The sequence below is a fragment of the Sylvia atricapilla genome, chromosome 1 (genome assembly GCF_009819655.1).
Source record: "Sylvia atricapilla isolate bSylAtr1 chromosome 1, bSylAtr1.pri, whole genome shotgun sequence".
Taxonomy (NCBI): Eukaryota; Metazoa; Chordata; class Aves; order Passeriformes; family Sylviidae; genus Sylvia; species Sylvia atricapilla.
In genome coordinates, this window is record NC_089140.1 from 81,810,236 (window position 1) to 81,835,674 (window position 25,439).

The window sequence follows — 25,439 nt, forward strand, 5'->3', positions numbered from 1 at the left end:
AATAATTGCAGAGCTCATGCAGTACATGAGCTTCCTCAAAAGTCCTGCAACATTTTTAGTAAATCAGTTTCTAAGAATATCATTCAAACTAACTTGTCACATAAAAAAAAAAAAACAAAAAAAAACCCTAAACAAACAAACAAATTTTAAAAAGGGAAAAACCCTTTTAAAGAAGAAAGGATGTTTAAATTAAAGTGATTTATTTTCCAGCTACTAGAAATTTTCAATTAATTAATAATTAGATCTGTCAGCAGTATATTTTGTCTCAGGTACTTTGTAAATACATATGTGATACAGCTACCTCTGTTTATATGATACAAATCCTGAGAAATTTCTCCAGTTAAGAAAATCAGAATCATACCACTGACACGAACTGCAGTTTTGACTAGAACACATTGAAATAGAATCTGGTACTTCAGACTGAAAAATGAAGACGTTACAAAAAAGGCTTGTTTTTTGGTGTGGCTTTTTCCCCTTTGCATTACTATCTTTGTGGCTTTTCTGGAATATAGCATTGTCAGCAATTCATCAAATTAAGGATTCTACAAATCAAGTTGTTGAAAAGCATATTTAAAAAAATATTTTCTTAATTCCTCCCTAGACCCTTTCTTTCAATTTTTTTTCTGAATGTTGTCGATACATTTTATTACAGTACAGTACCTTACATTGGTGTGCCTTTTGACATACAAATTGTGGAAGTTGTTGGTGTTTCCAGCTGGCCTGCCTTTGGACCTTGTAACCTCTGAATGATCTCTGCTTTCATTTCCATGGCAATGTGAGCAGGCAGTAAAGAAAGTAGAAGACGCTCCTAAAATTTAAAATGAAATGTGCACAGTTTCTTTAAGGAGAATAAGGTTAGTGTGGCATCAATACTGTGCAAGGCACACCCTATTGTAAATACTAGAGAACATTTTGATGAGGCTTGCACTCAGGCCTGGTACGAGCTCCAGAGTTAATCAGTTCCTTGAAGAGCCTGACAGAGATATACATGCATTTCCAAGTGATACCTGCCTTCTTCAAGGTTTTCTGTATATTAGAAAAAGCTAAGCTATACATTTGATGAAGTTATCTACAGGAATCTATTCAGTATCTGAGTATGTTGCAGCAAATGAAACAAGAGTTGCAAGGCCAGTCCAGAGAACTTTTAGGGACATGCAGTCTGATTAAAACAGGAATAAGCTATATCTCTTTGGGTTTTTTTTTTTTCCTTTCATGTATTTTAAATGCTCTGCCATAATTTTAGCAGTTAGACTGAAAATAAAATACAAACACAGAATACAAACACATACAAATACAGAATATGCCAAAAATGTTGAACTTTTGCAGAGCATTTTGATAGGTACTCTTCCTTTAATATGGCAGTTGACAATTTTATTTTTTTAAATTACCCTAAAAGCATATTGAATATTCTACAAAACCTAAACCCTGTATCTTTTTCCTCATCATGTGGTATTAGGGTTTTTCCTCTTCATTTGATATTATGGTCTTCCTCTTTTAAAGCTCTTTGACACTTTTATTTTGCCCACTTTGCCTGTGACCGCTTTAGACTGGTTTCCTACTTCTCTGGAAAACAGACCAACAAGAACTATGCAAAACAACAACAAAAAAGAATCCTTCTTGCTTTATAATATTCAATCTTGAAACTGGACAAGCATTTCCCATTTTCTCACAGGCAGACAGGAGAGACTTCTTCTGGCTAAAATAAAAACCAGAAGCCTGAACCAGCAAAGAGGGGGTAGGCATCTGAAAAAGCCCCTGACAGAGTCAGAAAGAGAAATAGCTACACCAGAAACTATGATGACCTCAAAATATGCATGATCCTCAGGTGTTACTCAGAATGATGCATTCTCTTTGGCTCACAAGAGTATTTTTGCAGACTTTGCAGTTCTGTTCATGAAGGAAATTTCAGAGGAAATGTAGCCATTAATCCAATCCTCTGCCTGGAATAATTAATCCTGTTCAGGTCTGATGACCTTGAGTAGAGCATGGCAATAACGGGGCTAGAGACTCTTCTAATATTTCCAGCAACCTTGGCTATCTGTCTCTGTCAAGTGTAATGAAAAATTCACATTCCTCATAGCATTTGTGCACTTGTAAGCACAGAATTCAATTACACGAGGCCCCGCGAAACTGATCCTGCACGTATTTGGCAAAAAATTTCTGTTCAGTGAATCAAGACAGAATCTTGCTTTGCGCTAATTAATATTGAATTGATAATTTATTTTTACAATGCAAGATTAATTTAGTATGTTTAGGCATTTTAGCAAATTCACATCCAAGAGACCAGTGTATTTTTACTGCTTATGTGCATCAGCAATGTTTCACTTCCACTGCTCCTTGGTGGAGGCATTTTGCTAACTTGTAAATACTGTCTCAACAACCAGTCAATTTTTTTCCATAATGAGAACTTACTCTTCCAGGTTGCTCTTTATCTAACAGTACAGGATTCTTCAGACTCAGTAACAACTCTAATTACACAGTTAATGAAGAAGTGAGTGCTCTTAGCTATAATTTTACATCAGTGTGCTCCTGTTGTACCATGGATAGTAAATGCAAGCTGGTTCACTATCTTCCTATGACTGTTATGATTCCAGACGCACAGTGATGCAGACACTCACTGTCCAGGTTACTGCTTACATGTTTGAAACTCAGAAAGACTGGTAAAAGGCCATAAAGCAACAAATGTTTTCAAGGAAGAAAGCAAAAAAAACGAGAGAAAAAATTCATAGGAGGCAGCACAAAGTCAACTACAAGCTAAAGAATCATATGAGGAAAAGGAAAACAGAATGCCTTCATTTTGTAGGGGACATCAGGAGAGATGGAATATTTCCGCTTCTTTTTCTCTTCAGGCCAGGCCACTATTCCATTCTGTTTGAACATCCTGATGAACCTGTTCACCACACCAGAATTACCTCGAAAGAATGTTTTCCTTCCTCCATTTCCACTGTACAAAAGAGAAGGTTGCAACCAGAAGATTGCAACTGCAATTGTAGAACACCTTACTGCAGCTGCACATACAGCCTTCAGCCCTCCTCTCCAACCTGCAGGCTGCAAGCATTCACACTTCAGTCCTGACATTATCATTTGTGTGATGATGTGGATTGTTTATTTTCATTTCTTTCACTAAAAGACAGCTGTGAAAGAAGGCGAACCTCACCTACTTATGAACACTGTGGCTGGGCTGGTCAGCTAAAGACCCAAAGAAATGCAAAGCACATAAGAGCACCTCTTGTTTCCTGTTTTGTCATTGATGCTGGCTGAAAGGAGCATAGTGGAAGGATCAAAACCAATTCCTGATCAGCTTGTAGTGCATGATGTTCTGCACTGAAATTCCCGCAGATTAGAACAGTACAAGGAACACAACAAATCAACACTGCTGCTTATGCTGGCTTTATATTTGGTAATACATTCCATTCTGTACTGTTCTCTCACAAAGAAAATCTACACATCAAAAACTAGTTTAATTGATATAAAAGACACTGACTTTTAGACAAAAATCTTCCTTATTTGTAGTAGACAGAGAAGCCACTCTCAGAGCTACAGTCTATAAGGAAAAAGCTGAAATAGTTCTCAATACAGGTCAAGAGGTACCATTTTAAGGTCTTCAGACTGAAAATAGGAATATCTGCTTCTGGTGGAAGAGAAACTGCTGTGCTATGACAATAATGAAAATCTCTTCACAAATGTCCTTCCCCAGAATATTAACAACATGACCATAACAGCCTATACGTGGGATTAATGCACACAAGACTGTTTCCTGACTTTTCATGTTCCCTGGGACTATGTTTTCCTCTCAACCCTTAAAGTCACTTCCAGCTGATATCTTTTAAGTCCTAGGGCTAAAAAATGGAGCCCACTACCTATACTGAATACAACATTAAAGTGCCTTTCAATACTATAGGGTTAAGTACTTCTCTCTTCTCCACTTGGACCCCACTAGAAGGATAGCATCCTCCCTGGGTTCTCCAGCTGAAGATTTTCTGTGGTATATGTCAAACTGTTATTTGAGTTCCTGTTCTCTCAATCTCTCACATCCAAGTTGATCTCTTTGTCAGGATTTTCCCTGAATCATACAGATGACTTTAGCAGTGATTCTTAGCAACACATCACTCCTCTAAAGCCTGATAAACTCTGGTTGCTTTCTTAGCTGATTGGCACAGCTCAGTTAAAGAACATAGCACTGTGGTGTTTTCTACAAGGTGGCAGTTGTGCTTGAGTTTCTCACAAAATAACATCCTGTTGTTCTGCAGCAAACAAGCAAAATATCCTCAAATGCTGGGTACAGTTTATTTTTAAGAGTGAGTGCTTCACAATCAACCTCTTCTTGGTCTGAGGCAATAATATGTTATTTATTTGCTCATTCCTGTTTTGTCATGCAAACTACTGATTCACTAATTTTTACAAGATTACACCACTATCAACTCTTTACTGAGCATAAATGTAAGAATTTATAGATTCTATCTAGTCTGATCTCTTGAATAATATACGTAATAGAATGTAATTAAAGAGAAACAAAGGTAGTCTGATAGGACTCACCATATTAAAATCAACTTGATGCCTTGCTGTCAATGGACAGAAACTGTCCATCAAGGCAATTCACAGAATTTAATACTGAAATTCTGAGATATCAATGCTCTCTCTCTCTCTCTCTCTCTCTGTTGTCTAGGGAGGGAACTGCAGGTCCAAATTTTGGTCTTACTGGAAGAAATGTCCATCTTTGCTCTTGAGCATTTTCTGATATTCAAGAAGTCTGCAGAAAAACTGTATTTGTAAATCAGTAAAGAGCTATAGGAATATTTTTGTCCCTATAATCCCATATAGGGATATTTTTGTCCCTTTCAATGTCATTTAGGGCACTGAATATTGACTTCTGCTTTTCTGTGGGTTGGATTTTGTTTTCAGATTCCTGTGGCATACATCTAATCATCTACTTAGCGAGTTTGACAAACCGGGTCAGTGAGTCAGCAGTAAGAGCTTGAGAAGCAATTAGCCTATGCATGCATCCTGCTTCACTACAAAGCTTAGAAATAAACACAAATAACATCAAATTTTCAGCTGCCCTTGAAATGTGTAAAGAAATAACCTACAAGAAATGAATTTTCTGATCACAAAATGATGGAACAGTCAAGAAGCTGATGGAAATGGTGATCCAGAGGGTATTTGTCAAATTATCCTACTGTTAACCCAGACCTCATGACCATTCTCTAAAATACTCCTACAAGAATAAAGAGTTGTAAATTGTTTTTTTCTTAAAGCTAACTTGGACTCCTCACTGAAAGGTGAGAAGATCCTAAAAATTGCATGCTATTATGTCTTTAAATTTAGCCTATGTTAATAACCTTCATCAACCTCACTACTTGTACTGAAGCCAATAGAATGATTTTACTTATAAACAACAAGAAGGGTAATCATTCTTGACTACAGAGTCATCAAGAGATGGAGAATTGACCAACTTCTAGCGGTTAATCAACTAAGCTGTTAAAAACTGTTAAAAATGTGTTCTGTATTTCTTATTTTGAAGCTTTAGCCCTGTTACATCTTTCGCAGCTTAAGATTAATGTCCCTACTCTTATTCCTGTAAACACAGAAAACTGTCTTTTTCATCAGGTAAACAGAATTAGATGTATGTAAAAATCTCCTTCTCCTAAATATTTCCTACGCTCTCTTCTCAAAACCCTCAACAACCTTCAAGCATTTTTAAGGTTTTTATTTTTAAGGGTTTTTTGGCACAAGTCCTAACATTTTGCTCCAGTAAACAAAGACTTATATACATTTATTTCCCTCAGTATGTCCATGACTTACTCCATACAACCTTCTGTTGTAACATCCCTGGAATTCCCTGGCTGCTGTTCCATGTCTCCTATTTTCTCCAAAATATTGTACAAAGTTGCAGTCTTACAATATCCTAACTATGGCCCATTCTCTTTTACAATTATGTCTCTTCAGAAAGTTATTAAAAACTCTCCTGATTAATATAGTTTATAAAGTATTCAATACTATGGTTTTTATTATCAGACTAGTATTTACATTTTCTGCAAAAATTATTGTCTATGAATGTCTTCACATACCTCCTAGATCATTAATAAAAAATACATAATAGCATAAACAATGAGATGTGATTCTTGCAGAACATGACAAACATGCCAGTTCACTGAACATCTGCACAGATAACTTCCAGTTATCCCACTCAAAATCCATTAGACTGTGCTCTTTTGATGGGAAGTGTCAGTACTTTTATGCTGAGCAGCACTGCATCATTTATCTCACTGAAATATTTTGATTACAGAAAGATCTTAACCCAAACCTGTACCCATTAAATACTAAAACACTTTCATGTTACTTAATTTCCTACCAAATTGTTGAGTATATCCCCTATTTCTTTCCAAATACAATCCCATCACAGCAGCACCTTTGATTTCATACTGATTGTTTATACTTTTTCTATCTAGTGGCAGCCCCTTCCTTGGTTATGGTGGCGTTTTTCCTGGAATACTTCCAAAACACTTTCATTGACCATGACAAAACCAGACAAGGATCAATGATTTTTTGTGACATCTAGAAATCTCCTACATATCACATCATTTGTAATATTAAATGTTTATATATATATATATATATATATATATATATATAATTGCAGCTTTTGCTTTTACTTGTGGCTAGTACAGGCTTCATGACACAGATAAAATATTTCCTGATGGCAGAACCATGAACTCTCATCTGTTCTCATCTGTTCTCCTAAATGCCCCCTCTCTAATGCTAAAAATATTGATTTCTGATTTTTTCCCCCCCCCTTGGAAAATGAATTTTTTCCCAAGCATAGCACCATAAGGATTTTTGTTTTCATGATCCTTTTGGTGCAATTTCAACTACCACAATGCCAGGAGCTACAATATCAACACCAGAAAACCAACACACACACAAGGGGAATGAAAGCACCATCCTCTTATTCCTCGCTAATTCTCCAGGCACGAAATGCAAATGCCCCCACAAAATTACTCTGCAGAAGACAAGCTGTAGTTGTCCAGGGGCTGCTCCCTTGAGAATGGGAGCACCAAGTGGGGGCTGCCAATTCTCAGGCCCAAGGTGGCAGCTGAGGTCATGAGTTCAGATGGCAAAGAGCTGTGTCCATCCAGGGGTTGGGACTGGACCAGGGCCAGGGTGAGGCCCAGCTGGTGCCCGGCAAGGATCTGCCCCCACAGTGGTGCCTGAGAGCCTTTGCCTAGGGAAGAGGCTCTGCCCTCCCCACTCTGTCCCTGAGCTCCAGCCCTGCCTCCAGAAAGGGGACACTTGTCTTCAAATAATTTTGTAATTGCCAAACATCAGTGGCATGACTCGCTCACTTCACAAGAGCACTAAAAAAGCCAACACAGGCTGCCACTTCAAGACAAGGGTTTGCAGCCTAAATGTGCAGCATTGTGCATCCTCAGTGTGCCCAGCTAGTTTGCTGTGGAGTGCTCTGGGAATGTAGACCTGCCATCTCACCAGTCACCTCCACATCCAAAAAATACTAAAGCTACACAAAAGCACCACCACTGTAGGGGACTGAAAGCTCACTTAAATTCACAAGCTCACCATGTATTTAACAAAGACAAATTCCTCCACGGAATCTAGGGGATGTTTAATGTTTATGCATAGATTACAGTTTGCATATGAAGCCTGTTTATGACTAATTTTGCAAATGATGTTCACTACACCTTCAGAAAGCCTGCCTATCCTGTGGCTGTTCAAGTCACCAAGCAGCGCAAAAGAGCAAAAGGGAACACACCAACATACACAGCCAGAGCTGCTTAATTAACTGACAGATTTGCAAGGTTTGTTTCTGTCTTGTCCTGTTAATTCTTGCTTTAAGTTTTATAGATTTCAATACTGATGAACAGACAGAAGCAGCATTTTGCAAAGAATCAGTTTGAGGTGCGTAACATGTTTATTACTGTATCAGTCCTTTAATAATGGTGAAGTGTTATAGTGCTGGCAATTGCTCAATACCATTCTATTAAACAATAAACTCTTTAACTCTGGTACAACTCACTTCCCATTTTGATGAGAAAAATTTTGTTAGCTTTGCAATATAAATGAAGAAAACCAAACTCTTCTCTCTTTTCACGTATTTTCCTTTTTGCAAACCATTTATGAGAGATGCCAGGGAAGATACTCAAGAGTACTGCTTGAAAGGTATCTATGCAGCCCTTTTTCAAAGACCAAAGTTTCCTCTTCATCTGCCCAGTTTAGAACCAAACCTTGTGGCTAAAAACATCAAATCCAGAGCAAAACCAAAAGCATTTCTGAGGCACATCACTGCATTTATGTTAGAAAATCACATCTGAAGCACACTGACAGCACCACTACCCCATGACCTTCTAGATAGCATGAAACTGATAGCTTTTACCTTTGACATTGCCTCCAGTGTTTTAGCCATCTGCTTACAGATTGCCAAGTAAGCACGCCAGAATTAATTTCTTTCTGTATTTCACTGGTGATTTGCTAATATTTTATTGGATAGTCTACAGATAGTATATATTTGAGTGATCAAATCTTACTCACCACACAGAATAAAAATCAAAATCAAGAATCAGGCACCTAGCTGCACTTGTCAGGAGCTCATAAAGACTGAAAAGTGGGTCAAACAGAGCAGTGAGAAGCAGGGTCCACACAGCAACAGAAATTAATCAAAACAGTCAATCTCTGTATGAGATTAATCAAGGGTAGAAGTAGCTAGGCATAGTTTCAGCCCATACAACAGCCAGTTTAAATAGAGATAAAAGTTTAATCAAGTAGAGGTAAGAGTTTATTTCGCTCATAAATTAATGAGAAGTAAACCTACAGTAAGGAGCTCCCCTACTTCTTGTGAAACAGTGATGATAAATTTTAATGTTGCAATCTGTATATTTTAACACCTCTTTTCTGAGCACCACTATTTATTCAACAGCTCACTTCCTAGCCTTGAAGACAGAGGAGGCTGACTCACACTAGGTGGAAATCAAAGAACAGGCAGATGTCTGGAGGGTATATGCTGTTACTGCATCCATATAGCAGCACTTTTGTTTCCTAACAATGGTCTAAATAAAAGGAAACAAAAATGGTTTGCATTATGTTTCCATCTCAGGAATGACAGTTTCTTGTCAAAATCTCCCAATTGCTCTTTAATGATTATATTCACCAGCTACTAAAGACAGAAAGTTTTCAGTGAATAACTTTGCTCCCTCTGAAAAAAATCCCAATATAAACAGTTTTGAAAACCAATTCTCTTTATTTTGAGGAATCTGATCTGGGAAAAAAAGCAAGAACTTACTGTCTGGCATATGTATGCTAAACTAGTAATTAACACTCATTACTAGGCCTAACCACAAAACAAAATTTAACAAAAATCATAGCAAGGGTTGAAGCTTTCAAAATTAGCCTGGTTTTATTTTCTAAACATTTCATGAAGTTTATTCTATACATTTCATTTTCTGAACATTTTCCCCATTTCTGAGTGTGCAATTTTGGAAGTGTTTTCTACAGCATATTCCAGAGTGAGTTTGCAGACACAAACTCAGACTTCATCACAGAAAGACAGGAATGGTAACTACCAGACCTCCGAGTGCCCTTTCACCCAGGGAAAGCTTGTCCTCCTGGGACACCAAATCTGTGTGTGCAATGCATTGAGAAAGTTGGAATCCTGAAAATACAACTGAGAAAAATTATGTCTACAGGACGAAGCCATATTAGTAGAAAACGCCCAGAAGAGGGTGCTGGTTATGATTCTACAAAGACCCACCAAGTGAGCTCCAGGCTGGAAGGAGGCACCTGTATGCGCTTCGAACTCTGTTGTGGGCAAAACAGTCTACAGTCAGGTAACTTCAACAGAATTGATTTACTGCAAACAAAAACAAACCTTTCACTGCTGATCGCAGTTTTGGGGGAAAAAAAATAGCAAAGATAAACAGAGACAGACACTTACACAATCTATCCTCCACACTTCCTGGTCTAAATTTTTCCTATTTTTGCCGTGCATTATGCTCTGTCCATCAAAATTCCTGTGCTGAGGTGACAGGCAGGGTAGGAAGCCGAAATAAGATGTGTGATAGTTTCCTTCTGTCACTGTTTGCTTAACCACTTCTGCTGTTCTATGATTAAAAGTTTCTGCTGCCCTATTCCTCCATGTCTCTGGCCTCAAACACTGACGGCCTGCAGTGCCCTCTGGTGTGTCCCTGCTCCAGCATGGATTGTCCCTGTGCCACAACCCCTCAGGGGTGAGGGTACCTTATTTAGGTGGAGAAAATCCCCTACCCAGATCAGCTTGTCTCCAGCCTTCAGAAGCTGCCCTTTTCCTTCTGAACTGTGTTGGGGCAGGGGCACCTTTGGTCCCTGGTGAGATAACTTTTTAACACCCAATGGCTAAGATTTTGTACACAAAGCAGGGCTTTTTCCATGACTGTTCTGTGTGCCCCACAACAGGCTGGAGGCAGCTTTGTTAGACATGAAGTGACCCACAATGACCACTCACCACCTCAGGTCCCTGTGGCCACCAACACAGGCTCCCTACAAAGCCACAGTGCTGCAGAAACGGGGCACCAGCTCCAGAGGTTTTCAGGCACTAACAGGAGATCCACAGCTTAAACAGTGTTCTCCATGTGCAAGCCTTCATCAAAACAGCCCTCTGGCAAAACAAGACTTCAACTCTCTTCCCATCCCCTCAGAGAAATGCTTATCAGTGAGCACGAGGTTATTTTGGTGCAGCCTTTTCAGGTGAAACTGATTTGCTCCAAAATGAAACCATTTAAAAAAATCACTGAAGCAAGAACTAGATTTCCTGTTTCTGCAGAGCTCCGGGTGAATTCCCTAATCCCCAGGCTCCTGCGCAAAAGGCTGCTCTGCTTCCTCTTTCTCTCTCATGGGATGTGCAATCCAGCAGAGACATTTGGCAAATGTCCTTCAGCACAGCAAAAGAAGGGGCCCAGTCTGTCTCCTTGAGGGATTAGGTCTGAATTCTTCGTCTCACATGTTGAAGGGTTTAAAATAGCTCCAATTCTTACCAAGTCCATGTTCTAGGTCTATTGCTTTGGAATCCTGGTTTATACACTGATGCCTGCACATCTGTACATGTAAAGATGCATTCTGTAAAAAACAATGCCATAGTTGCAGCTGATTGATTTTGGCAGTATTATTTGTAATGGTAGACATGCTATGGATTAAAGAAATCTATTTTATGATTACTGCACTTAAATAGCTTCCAAACTTTGTAGAAATTTGGAAGTAGTTTGTGACTTCTTTACACAACATTGGTTTTTGTTATTTCCAGCATACATCATCAATATGCTCCGTGCCTTTATATAATTTGGTTCATTTTGAAATGCTGCATTTTAAACATGGACTAACAGATATATCCATCAGAAAAATATGTTGACAATTAGTATAGTTCAAAGAGATAAAATTAAAAGAAATTAGAAAGTAATATATATTAACTAATAACATTTTACCATGTAATTCACAGTACTGTAATTTGTTATTCATCACTGAAACCTCAGCATACAGGCACATAATACCAACTGTTTAAGCTACAAAACTATAATCCTTAGAAAGGAAGAAAGAACAAAAATGCACATCTTTAATGTAACAAAACATTTTTTTTTATATTTGGTTCCTGCTCCACTCCTCTTAATGAATTGTTTTTAACTGCTTAAAAACTCTTTTTCTATTATATTAGCAACAGCTATAGATTATTTGCTTCCTTTTTAGACTGGCATTGTTGTTCCCACCATTTACATTATATAATTTTGAAGAAAGTAGTAAAATATGAGACTGCTTTCTGTTTTCAGCCACTCATTTTAAGAAATGCTACAAAATATTCCTTTTTTAATTTTTGTTAGCACACTATTGTTATTAATAAGCAAGAGGGAGCTAATTTCTTTTTCAATCCTGAGTCCAAGGTGCACCTCAAAACAGTTTTTCCCCCCACAGAGCCTCATAGCTGTCTTTAGCAGCACTGGCAGTGTCACATCCAGCACGGCTTAGCAACATTCAAATACTGAGTCCAGCCAAGAAACCACAGAACATGTGCTCAATACGCTGATGTGCTCTGATGAATCAGGGCCATCTTACATATTCGGTTTGGGTCATTACAGAACTTGCTTGTTTGCAGTTTGGAGTATCAGTATTTTAAAAATAACTGTTTGGTTGGTTGGTTGTGGTTTTGTTTTGTTTTGGTTTTTTTTTTTGCCAAGGGGTGTGACCAGAAGGGAATGCTTCACTCTAAGTCAGGTGGATCCATCTAAAATGAGAGACACTTAGAGCTAAAGCAGAAAGAATCTTTGGATTGAGCAATCACGGAAAAAGCACTAAGAAGTGAGATATTACTCTGCTGCAGTCCACCCAACTTCAGCATTTCCCACCTCCTTGGCAGAAATTTTTCCTAGAGATCCTGATGGGATTTGCTGAGGTTGTTTCAATGATGGAAGCCACTGCAAGCTAAAGGGCTTTCTAGAAAAAGGCCGTAGGAAACTCTGCCCTGCAAGGACTCAGTATGAGATTTATTTTCAAGTTTGGTATTTTCTCTGTTTTATCAGCAGTTTTGAGCTTTGCTTGGCTGAAGAGTAAAGTTATTCTAACTTATTCTAGTAACTTTGCTGTAAATAAAGCTTTTTTTTTTTTTTTGAGACAGGCAGCTATTCCATCCAAGGACCTATGAGTCATGCTCTGTCATACCAAGTGTGGTTTAAAGTTTGAATAATCTCTCGGTGATCCAGCAGATGAATCCTTTGCAGCTGTGCCTACTCCTGTATGGATTGCAGCCCATGCAGTGAGAAAATTCTATAAATTATTTGGGAACAAAATGTTGTCGTGTATATATGCAATTGGGAGAGAAACTCCCATTGCAGAATCTCATCCCTTAACTTGTAACTGCTATTCAAAGAAGGACACCACACATACAGAAGGCAATTTTTATTTAATGTTAGACAGATAAAGGTCTGCCTCTTACGTGTCTGGTGAGATATAAGTTCCTCTGCTGTTCTCCCATATCGTTTTCCTTTCGCAGTCTCCAAGGAAGCCCAGTGCTGTGGTCTGAGACTGTATGCTGAAATATTGACAGCTTTTTTCAGAGCAACAGCTCAATCTTTATTGCACAAACCTACAGCTGTCCCAGCAGGGCAAAATTCACTGGATTCAGGGCAGTTATAGCTACCTAGACCTAGACCTAGTCATCAAGCATCTTCCAGCACAATTTCAAAGTTTGTTTTTTTCTCAACTCTTAGGGGAAGATGACATTTTGATAACAAGTTCTGCTGGTTTCAACTAACTTTCCTCATCCATAGGTTCACGTTTGCATTATTCAGGTGCTTGTTTCTAGTATATAACAGAAGCATCTTGAAAGGATAACTCCCCAGATGCACAGTGGTATGTGGTACAGAAATCCAATAGTATATGCAATACAGCATTTTCATGTCTCTGCTCCCAGTGCAGAAGAAGAGAGTAAACAGAAAGGAACAAAATATGGCCCAGGAAGAACTGGCAAGTCTTTCTGGTCTTCCAGAAAGATCAGCAATAAATCATATTTCTTCAGTGTTGACAAAGGAGACAGAAAAATAGCTGTGCCAGATGCCCAGATTTAAAATACCTTCAATTACCTAAATCTGATGGTTTTGCCTTTTTTTTTTTTTTTTTTTAATCATCAACAAGAATACGTTAGGTTACACCAAAAGCTGGAGCCCAGGCTACACTGCAAGATGGAATAGTAAAAATAGTGGCTACTTGCAAACATTAGACAGAAACACTTCTATGAAGAAGCAAGGAAGATGCCTGCTATATATTTCATATGAACAACTGGCTCTACCCTCAATATCCATGTTATTTCAGAATCAAATCTATCTGGTTATATTAAAGTGAGAAAAGAAAGCCCTCTAAATCTGCCCCTTATGAATTCCAGCAAAATTACTCCTTGAGTATTCTTTTCATCTTCTGGAACTGTACATAGACTACCATCTGTATACATGCATACTCGGGCTTTATTTTATACATGAACAGAGTTCTAAAAATATCTTATAAAACAAAGCAAATTTATTTACAGATTTCCTTTGAGTAGCATAAAGCTCACTATAAAAACTGACAGATCTTCACATTGTGCTGTACTATGTGACACAACAGCACTTCTGTGAATAACAGTCTGCAGACTGGTGGCTCATGCTCCAACAACAAATTATTGTTTCTGGGACTTGTAGATATTTTATGGTTGATAAGCAATTTTCACTGAAATGTTTAGGTTTCAGAGCAATGCAGAAAGCTACTTAAAAATAATCTGATCATGAAACAAAACTGAAGGGACATGAGTGATTTAAAAAACACCAACATTTAAAAAAGAAATGCTCAATGGGAATAAGTTATAAAATTTTAACTCTTTGATCATATAAAGACATTTGTCCTGTCCCATGGGTACTTAGTTTCTTCAAGACCCTTTTGTGAGGGATCTTGTCTTCCAGAAATACAGGCTGCCTGTTAAAGCGTATTATTCTCACCCCCAGGATTTGAAACCTTCAAAGAATTCTTATTTTTGTCCTCTGCAAAAGCAGTCTTGACTTTTATTTCATCTATCACCCTCACCCAAATCTTACCTTCTACTTCCACTAATATGCCCATGTTGGAACCCTGGAGGCTGAAAATTTCAGGCTTTTTGTGCTGAGGGGCATTGACCCTCAGGCTGGCACTGCATTTGACTTGAGGCCATGTCACAGGGTGAAAAATTTGAATTTGGGATTTTAGTGTATGGTAATAGATGGGGCAAGATGGAGGCCCTTGGGCAATGTCTAAGTCCTTCTTCTTCATGGGTTTGCTGTAACTGGCTGATAGCGTCTGCATTGAGGACTTCAAGTACTTAGTTATTTGGTTTAAAGTAAAAAATAATTTAGATGGCATTTCATAATTGGATGGATTGTACTTGAAAAGGCCGTGTAAAGATAAAGAAGTACTCCATTTTACCTGCATTCTCTAACTTGCTAGTTAGAGCTCACGGCTCCTGAGTCTGTAAATAGATAAGAAATAATAAACAATCAAGTCCGAGCATGAACTGAGACTTCCGTGTATTAATCCCAACCTGGGTGGAGAAAAAGAAGCCAGAACCATCACATGCCCAAACAGACACTGGGTTTCTAAGTCAGTAGTCCTGTGGTCTTCCTTGGAGCTCGGCAAAAATTGGTATCACAGTTGCCCCTCTCCTGTGCTGAGCTATCAGCACAACTCTGGGCAACAGACTCCACATGAGAGGTGTCAGCAGCATTTCAGTCATTTCATCCCTGAGCTTCTTTAGGTCTCTCTGCTGAATACATAGACATGACAATTCATTACCACTTATTTTATTTAATCTATCTATTCCTTGACCTCCCCTCCTCCTGCTTCACCTTGAGATAACTGTTGCAATTATTTTTCTGTAAGTACAGAAAATTCCTTTCCTCCACAATGAGCACTGAAGCATTAAAAAAGTATTCAGTAGATTTACTACGGGGAATCCCATGGCATAATGCTGAATATGAACTTTGAAAAAGATAAATCAGCTGATTTCTGCACAGTTTAAAAATACTTAGTGTTTCTTTCAAGTAATTGGTAAACTTACAGTAACATTTGTCTTCTTAATTTGATTTTCCAAAAAAGATAATTTTTTTAAAACTTTTCTTTTTTAGTATCCCCTCTCATCAAAGTAAAATTTCAGATGCTTTTGTACTTATTTAAAATCACTCTTTTACCAATTTTCACACATGTTAATGAAGTATTCAACATTAGGAATGGATTAAATTGAATGAATGCCTTTCTATTCCTTTTTAGCTTTTTTTTAAAAACTGGTCCAGAATGAACTAAATTAGTACTTTGTTTTCTGTGGTGGAGAGAAAGTAGCTTTCTTGTGATTGATTTTTAACACTTTAATGAATTTCCAAGGAAACAAAGCAGGAAAGCTACCCTACACAGTCATCCTTTAAAACATTTACTATTTCTTTCTTTATATGTATTCCTTATCAACGGGTACTCATATGCACCCAAGATGACTTACAAAAGTTACTTAGGAGAGTAGGTAACTTTATTGTGTTTAAGGCATGACTAGAGATAGCTTTTTGAGTAAGTGCCTAACTCCTCCTCCTATTTGTATGTTACTCAATTAAGTAGTGTATACCACATACAAGTCCAAAGGGCACAGGTATGACAGAATGTCTCAAATTTGTATTTTAGCAAATTCTTAAAGCTGTGAATGACATAATAAAACTAAAATGAAATTGAAACACAAAATAACATAATCTTATCATGTTATCTTAACATTCTGATGTAATTCATTATAAAATTACTCTCTTTTTATATCTATATATCTATATATGACAAAAACCTGTTCATTTCAATAATGCAGTGTATTTCAACAGTGGATGTTACATGTTCAAAATATAAGTTATCGTCCTCATTCAAGGCTAGACTGGATGGGGCTCTGAGCAACCTTGTCTAATGGAAGGCATCCCTGCCTGTGGCAGGGGGCTTGGAAATGTAAGATCTTTAATGTCCCTTCAACTGCAACCATTCTACGGATTTAAGTCTAGTCCATTTGAAGAAGAGAATCAACCCCATGGCTCTACAGCTGAAAGGCTAAAATCTTCCTTTGGTTAATAAAGAAAACTTGCAGGCAAATTCTCCTGCACAGATATATTGCCCTGCACAGAGATATCAGACTCAAGATAAAATAGGAACATGTGGCAATGGGGACACAGTGGCAACACTGCACCAGTTATAATTACCACGAAGTGATGGGTACAGTGGGGTTACAGCAGTCCCTGCAGGGCTGTTTGTTAATCTGTTCAAGACCACATCTTTCACTGAAGGGTAAACAACCCTGCATTGCTGTTAACACAGTTAGTGGCTAAGAAGAAGCTGTCACTGCACCTACCAGGCAGCTGATGCCAGAATGTTCCCAATACCAATCCTATCTCACAAAATAAAAAACCTCTTCAGCATGGTTTTTGTTTTTTTTTTAATATGTGGCTTTCCAGCCTAAGAAACCAATTCATTCAGCACAGTTGGGCTAATCAATCACATGACCAACTCAAGCACACATTTCCATGAAAAGAAAAACTGGTATCCCATGCCGTGCCGTGCTGTGCCATGCCATGCCATGCCATCCCATCATTTCATATCATATATCAGTCTTATCATATCAGTGTTACTTCCTTCCTTGCTTCTTAAAAATATGTTGTACTACCTACCCATGTAAACAAGTTGAAATTCCAGTATCAGTTAAGAAAAGCCACCATACTGCAGTACTGCAAGTGAGTTTGTGCTTTTCTTGACAACTAAAACTAAACTTTTCAGTTACATTATCCTCTGTATTTTCTCTCAGTGAAAATGTGTTTCATTGCAGATACTTGCCTAGTTATGATTTTTTAGGGTAAAGAGTTTTAGAACTTTAATTTATGAAAGAATGTTCCAGATATTATGCCTGGAAAATGAAGAAGACAGTGAGTCAGTCACTTATATGGCAACAATGGTGTGTAGAGTCTATGCTTATGATCAAGAAAAGACAGAGGAGTTTTGCAATGGTTCTCTTGTTGAATCCAGCATCATGAAGCTCTTCTCTAAAAAATGCAATACACTAGAGAAAGTCAGTGACTGAACCATATGCTGATCTTGTACTGAATTTTTCGTGAGTATTAAAAAACCCAAAATTGCTTGAGAACTCCACAGTAAATGTCTTTCCCAGAAAAGGTGGTGCTAGAATGCCCTTTCAAGCAAGCACAGGAGGACAAACATGATGCAAAAATGAGTACCAGTGGGTAATCGGGGGAACTCTGGTCACATCCTTTCATGGACTGAATGTTTGGCCCATCCTATACAGAGCAAAGGTGTTCCAGCAACAGCCTTTCCAGATCTGAAACCACAAATTAAAGTGGTTTGAAGTCTGCTGTGAGCACTCATTATGTCCATTTCCTCCTTGCCCCTGAACCACAGCTTTTAGTTAGGATTTAAATAGGGTTTTCTGAATATCTCAATCATTTTCAATGTGGATTGGATATCTTCACATTTTTAAATCTGAGAAGTATCACTGAACTGGATCAATTAATGATCAACCTCAAGCTTTCTGGAACAAGGTTTGAGGGAATCCACTATAATGCTCTGTAAGGATCAGTCATCTTCAGGAGCTTTGGGGACACCTGTGGAGGAGAAAAATCCTTTGGTGTATGCTGAATGCTGTTAGGGCTTTTAACAGCATTAATTAATGAAGCACTATTAATTTTGACAGTGATGTCAGTGAGCAGATGCACATTTTAATATGATTTGGGGGGTTAAAAGGATATTGAATATCCTCTGAAAACTTGCAATGTACTTTCAGTAGTGGTGTACATTGTTGCCAGTCCTTCAGCTCCCTTCATCCAAAGTTCAGGACAAGCTCACCATACTCCTCATGGCTCTCCACAGACCACAGTTTAACTATCTAGTTGTCCTGCATCATGGACTATGTAAGATCCCAAAAGGGCTGAAGTCCTTATCTATTTCTATAGCATGGATTTTTTTTTACCTTGTCACTGCAATTCTGAGTACTTTGTTTACTCCCATGGCATAGAAAATAATAGGATGCTTTTTCTGGAGTTCTCACAATGAATTCTCACTAAGACTAGCAGACATTTATGCCATGGCTTCTACATTTTCATCATAATGTAGAAAAGTCTGTCTTTCTCAAAATGGATCATTGTTTTCCTACACATATACGTAAAACATACATTTTTTTTTTACCAAAGCCCCCACAAGCAACAAGCTGACTTGATTCTTTTTTTATATAGTATTTCCCAGACAGTATAGCAGAAATGTTGCAGACTTTACAACTGTCTGCAATTTACAGCATCCCAAACATGCATGGTTCTATTTCACTGTCATCAGAGTTTCCTCAGAATCACCATGAGCATCCATGTTTGCATTACAGGCACATTATCCTACAGTTCTGCCACTTCCTTTTCAGTGAGTGCATCAACACTCATATTCCTCATACCTGTCAACCAATTCACCTTCAGACAGTCATATCTTTAAAATACTAATGCATTCTATGGTATGCAGCAGCATGCTTCTGTCTTCTACTAGCTAGATGAAAATTTTAACTGAATGGAAAAAATTAGGAAGAAACCATGGTGCAGTGATTTATGTGAGTAAGTTATAGTACATCTATTTATAGCATTACACAGCTCTTTAATGATACTCTGTTGGCATAATTAAGACTCCTTGCACAGAGTTTGAACAAAAACATAACAACAACAATAATATTTAATTGCATTTTATATGCAAAAATCAATGGGGCTTCAGCTAAGAGCAATATGTTATTCATATGCTACTGATTCTAAATTAGGTTGTGACATACTGTTTGTTCCTCAAACTCATTGAAGATGCACACATTAATTTACAAGAACTCCAGAAAATGCATATGGGAAAGAAAAATGAGGCCTACAGTTCACACAAAATGAGGAAAATGGAGAGAAACTTTATCACAGGACACACGCAAGATAAGCAATCAACTCTCATTAGGAAGGCATATATTAATAGAGTAAAAAATGATTGCATGTAAAGGAAAGGTTTAACCTAAAAAGCTTTTATAAAAAGAAAACCAAAGGCTTGTTATTTTGATTATATCATCTTGTTAGAACAATGAAAACCTAAGAAATCCTTGGACATATTTGCCAAGTATTTGCATGCCACAATAACAGCACCAGGCAACACTAACTCTTGCCTTCTATTTTTATAAAGCCCCTAACAAGCTGAACATATTTTTTCCCCTATGGTATCAGAAAACAAATGTTCCTTCTTACTGTGTGGTGTCCGTGGAAGGATGTATTTTAAAATAACCTGGAAGAATAACTTAAAAAGGCAGAAAGACTATTCGTGCAATTATTTTTTTTTTAAATAAATGTGCAGAGGAATTGGGAGTTATTATCAATGTAAAAATCCATTTTTTCACAGATCTATTTTGCCCAACAATCCTTACACTACAAAATCAGTGATGAGGAGTTACTCCCCTGGAGTAAACCTCTTTCCTGTAACTGTGCTTTTAAAGTCAGTGTGGAGAGTGTTACAGCAGCACGTAATTCCTGTGAGCACCAGGCCTTTTTTTTTGTTTAATTACGTAAAAAAAGACGTGCAGCCACAGTTGTTGCAGCATTATCAGCCCTGGGCTGCCTGAGGGTTCCCTTCAATGCTGTAAAGGGCATTATTAAAGGTATCTGTGACAGATTGACTCACAAACAAAACCAAATGTGACCTATAAAGCAAAGGGAATTTAACAAGAGCTATTTATAACATTATTTTCCCTCAGTCCTCTCACATTTGAAAGATCACAGTAGCCAATAAAGCTCAGAAATGGGAAGGAAGGCAGGTGTCAGGATCTACTCTGGCTAGAGCATTTCTAAAGGATCAAATGTTTGTAACTGAAGAAAGGCACCCTTCCAAACCTGACATTCCTGTCAAACATTAGGAATAGAGAAGAGCATGAAATCATCGAATAACATGCAAAACAAAGTTTTGGAGAAACAACTTTCTCTGAGCAACAGAAACAAAGGATTTTTTGTTCTCAAGGAGTTTAACACAGAGTTGGCAGGGCCAAAGAAAGATTGAAATGTACTGCAGAAACACTCAGAAAAAACGATGTAACTTTACACTCAGACCAAAAGCAGGTGATTCAGAAGATACAAAACTGTTAATTCTGGGGTACAAATGAAAGAAGTTGGTACAAATGAATGTTGGAGTAGAACAGGTTTTAGAACAAAGTGACAAAATGAGCAGGAAAAGCTCTCAGGGCCATTTTCTTTTCTGATGATACAAAGTTACTTGTAATAACCAGGAGAAAGGTTGAACCTTGAATAGCTGAAGAGAGCTCTCAGAGGACCCAGGCCATGGTTTCCCAAAACAAGTAATAACATGTACAAACAGGTATATTGTCACCAAGCTCCCTTCCAGCCAGCCCCACCTGCAGCTATCACACCCCTTCTGTGAGATCTCCCTTTCCATGGGTGGCAAGCTGAGGACCTGCAGAGGTGGCCTCTGGGGAAAGAGGTCAGCAGCTCTGCCACAGATCCAAGATCCACTGCAGAACACAACTGAGTCCATCAGCAAAGCTGGTGGCATCTCCAGGGAAATGTGTGAGAAGAAAGGCAGGAAAAGCCAGACAGAGAGAGGAGGAAACAAATGGAGTGAGATCTGGCAGAGGGAATGCCAAGATCAGCAGAGGAGGAGAAGCTCCATTCTGGAGCAGACATCCATGCCGCAGCCCATGGAAAACAATGCCAGACCACATGGATATGCCTGATGAAACTGCAGCCAGTGGAGAGCCATCACTGGAGCAGAGGAAAACCACAAGGAGGAAAGAGCAGCAGCAGAAAGGAACTCCTATGTACTGACCAGCCTTTATTCCCCTCCATGGTCCTTGAACAGGGTAGGGGAGCTGGGAGAGAAGGAGGGAAGATGAGCCTGGGAAAAGTGGGAGGAAAGATGTGGCTTAATTATCTGTCTCTTTTGCTTCAACTAGTCAAAACTCTGTTATTGTCACGAGATTAAATCTGCTTTTCCCACAGCAGTAATTGGTAAATGATTTCTCTGTCTGGATTCATAGTATTTCCATTCCTGTTTTTTTCCCCCTTATTTTGTCCCCCTTTCCTGCTGGAACTGGAGGGCAGTGAGTGATTAGCTCGGTAGGTGTGGGCCATGGCTAAATCACCTTACTATTACACTTTTCTCTATATCCTACAGGAAATTTCCTAGTCAGTGTTGAAAAAAAGGTTGGGATTGTTAGGCACCATTAGACCCCGAAAATTCATCTTCCTGTGGAAAGTCACCAATACAGTAATTTTCCATTATCTGCTAAAAGCAGAAAATTAAAAAAGGCTACACAAATTTAGTACTGTCTTACTGCTTGAGCAATCACATTTGATGACCTATAATGAGAAATCTGGTAACTACTGAACTTGAAAAATCCAATGAAAGTAGCAAGGAAGAAACTTTAAAAGGTAAGAAACTTTAAAACAGGCACACAGTAATAATGATACTCTGAGCTTTAGACTATCTGAGACTGACTTAAGCAGTCAAGAAATAAAACTATGCAGTCAATAACTCAAACAACCAAAAGGAAATTATTTTTCACACCTGAAGCAGTTGAGTTGAAAAAGTATGCCATGGGACTTGAGGATATCAAAATTGGTTAAATGCAACATCAATTCTGGTTCATTAAGGATCTGGGTCATACATTTTCTTGCACTCAGATCACTAAGGAAGCATACGCCTAAGATTATCTATTCCACTTTTTCATAGGCATTTACTTTTGGTTTGGTTTTCTTACCCTTGTTTCAACCATGCAGGGATGTTCAGAGACAATATTCAGCAATAAATCAAGGCTTTTTTACAGGACTTTTACTATTAGCTTAAAGAACTGAAAAGAAACTTAGCTTAAAAAAATTTCCCCATGTAAGCTTGTGCCTGCTGTAGCATGACCCACAACACACCATGGCCCATAACATTTACCCAACCCGCACCTCTGTAACTGGAACCTCCTGCTGTTGTTAAATTTGCCATAAAGATACTCCCATGTCTCCACTCTCATATTTCATGAGCAGTTCCTCATACTCAAGGAGAGACTGAGAATATTCAGGAGTTGGGACCTTATCTTTTGCATTTTAGTGTTTTCAAAATAGATTATCCTTCTTTATGCAGCAATCTAGGGAGGAGTAGCAGGCAGGTCATTGTACATTTCTGAGATCCTTATTGAACAACCATCTAAAAAAATGGCATATGGGGATAAGGATGCTGAATACAGCTTGAACGGAACCTGAATATCAGATAGTCAAAAATATTTAAAAACACTAGTCTGATTAACCAAACAAAATAAATACAGTAGTAGGAGTAAAACTTCTTTTTTCCTAAGAATAAAAAGTCAAAGTTTTCCTAGGGCAAAAGGTCCCTGTGAAAGATTGTACAGGAAATAAAATGCATTTTGAAAGAAGAAATATACACAATGAATGTAAGATCTGTCCCAAGAGATGAAAGGAAACATGGAAGAAGACACCTATTTACTGGCAGAGAGAGACATTAAAAAAAGGAAATGGGATGATATTTAAGAGTAAAAAATTCCTTTTGAGATCATTTTAACAAGAACATCTGAGAAAGAGTAAGGATGCACAAATGCAAATGACAGGAAAAGGAATGCTCCTCGATCAAGTTATCTACAGGATAGTTTGGGGTACTACAAGTGATGAATTTGGAAAAAGTCAGCTGCATTTCTTTTCTCCATCAGATTTCATTACTTAGTGTAAAATAGAAAATCCAATGTACTGGATATAAATAAGAGTACAGGAGAAAGGCAACAGTCATTTTATTAAAATACAGAGCAGCAATAAATGCACGATAGCTGGAAGCAGAAGACTTACATAGTCAACAGAATAAGACTATGAAAGAGCCTTCAAACACAATCAGTTGCAAAAAAAGAAACCCCAACACAACATGCTGTTAAGGAGGAATCTAAAGTTACAAAAAGGTTGGGAGAACATATTTTCTTACAATTCCAGGGTACAAGATTTGAGGGATCTGCAGTAATTGACTCCCAGTAATTGACTAAAGGGCATTGGTGTTGCAGCTATTTCGGTTTTTCCTTAGATCAGTTTGGTATCGTACACAGCTGTATTATATTTATAATATTTAAAATATGAAACCATTTTAAATTGCAGTTGTTCGAAGTGCCAGGGGAAATTTTCTTTTTCTCAGTTTAGAAGGAAAAAGATGAAAACTACATATTTATATTAGATTTTGGTTACAGCAAATAAGCAAAAATCACTTCTCTATTTCAATTAAGTGGCTTTTGCAACTACACTCCAAAAGCAGGAAAACTGCTAGAATGGAGTGGTCAAAGAGAAATGAAACCGTGGAGACAGTTCCAGTCCAGCACTAGTAGACAATGGAACTGATTTAACTAGGGATTCTATCTGACCTCCAATAATTTGATTTTTAAATTTCTGGAAATGCAGAGGTGAAAGGACAACAGCATATTATATTCCAAGATCCTCTGAAATGTCAATTGTACTTAAAAAGAAACATAATGCTGCCAAAGTATTTAGCATTACAGAATCATCTGGACCAGCTGGAGAAAGTTAGACAATGAAAAAAAAAAAAATCAGTGGCCAAGAAAACACGTCCTACAAACCACAGTGGAGGAAACTGGGCTTGTTTGCCTTACTTTAGCACTTACTTTATCACTTTAGCAATAACTGAGAGGGGGCAATAGCCTTCAGGTGCATATAAGGTTCTAATAAAGAGGAAAGGAATAAACTTTATTTATATCCAAAGCAATTCACAGGCCTAGATTGAATTATGGCTTATTAAGTTGGGCAAAAAGGAAATATTCTCCGAAGATAAAAGCAGAATGGCACATGTCATCTAGCAAAGGTATAGAAGCTCCAAATTTGGTAGAGACAGTTAAGACAGACACTTTCTGAAGACATTTCAAGTACTCTGGGTCCCACTCAGTATGCTGGGTCTCCAAGCAAGGAGAAAGATGAAGTCACCTTTTCATATCTGAGACTTATTTTTCTACATTGTACCAAAAAAACCCCATTCTGAAGTAGGAATAAAGCCTTCCTATAAATTTTATTTTGAAAACAGATCTCTAGTAGGGTCTACGCTACATTTCCAATTCTGCTCATGATAATTCTTTGAACATTTCAGTTAGGGACAAATTTTTAAAGGAACAAATCAAGTTCACAAAACAGGTTGCAGTAGATACAAAAGAGGTGAATGTAAAAGTTGCAGATAGTTAAGCCTGTGCACTTTTGTATTCTCTCTCACTTCTCTTTTTACTTTTTATTTCTTTTTGAATCTCTGCCATCTGAAAACACATTAAAACCAGAGGAGGAGGCCGGAAAGAATTCATTAGTGGCTCGGTAAGGGTTTAGAAAGCTAGTGTCAGGTTTCAGTGAAATAAGGAAATAAGGGAAGAGGAAGTTCGGAGAAGGTGTTTACTGTCACCACTACTGCATTTTAAAAAAGTTAAATTGTTAAATTTTCATCAAGATGTCACATTTACTTTCACCTACAATAACGCACAAAGCTTCGTTTCAACCATAACTACCTAAACAATCAATGTAGCTGCAATTCTTAGGTTTGTTTCCCTTAATGAAGCAATTAGACTTTTTTTTTTTTTTTTTTTTTTTTTTTTTTTTTTTAACAAGAGGACATTTGTCAACGATAATGACTGTTCCTGTGATAATTTAGATTTATACAAACATATGATTTAGTGTTGTACAACATTCTGGTTTAAAAATCAGCACAGTAGCACAGATTGAATGGCTTGCAATCGAGCTTCCTGGCAGATTTCTAAATGCAATTTACTGAGAAACATATTTTTATGTTGAGTATTTTGTGTAGCAAGCCTGAGATATCCTAAGTTTCCAGAAAGCTGCTTGATAATCTGGAAGAAC

General features: G+C 37.8%; 1 protein-coding gene across 1 annotated transcript in view; it reads right to left on the minus strand.

The window, feature by feature from the left end:
* ADCY2 (adenylate cyclase 2) overlaps positions 1-25,439 on the minus strand; it is a 204,169-nt gene that overhangs the window by 69,557 nt on the left and 109,173 nt on the right. The window contains 2 exon segments of the mRNA XM_066326668.1: positions 661-712; positions 715-808. Of these exon segments, the coding sequence (XP_066182765.1) occupies positions 661-712; positions 715-808 (146 nt within the window).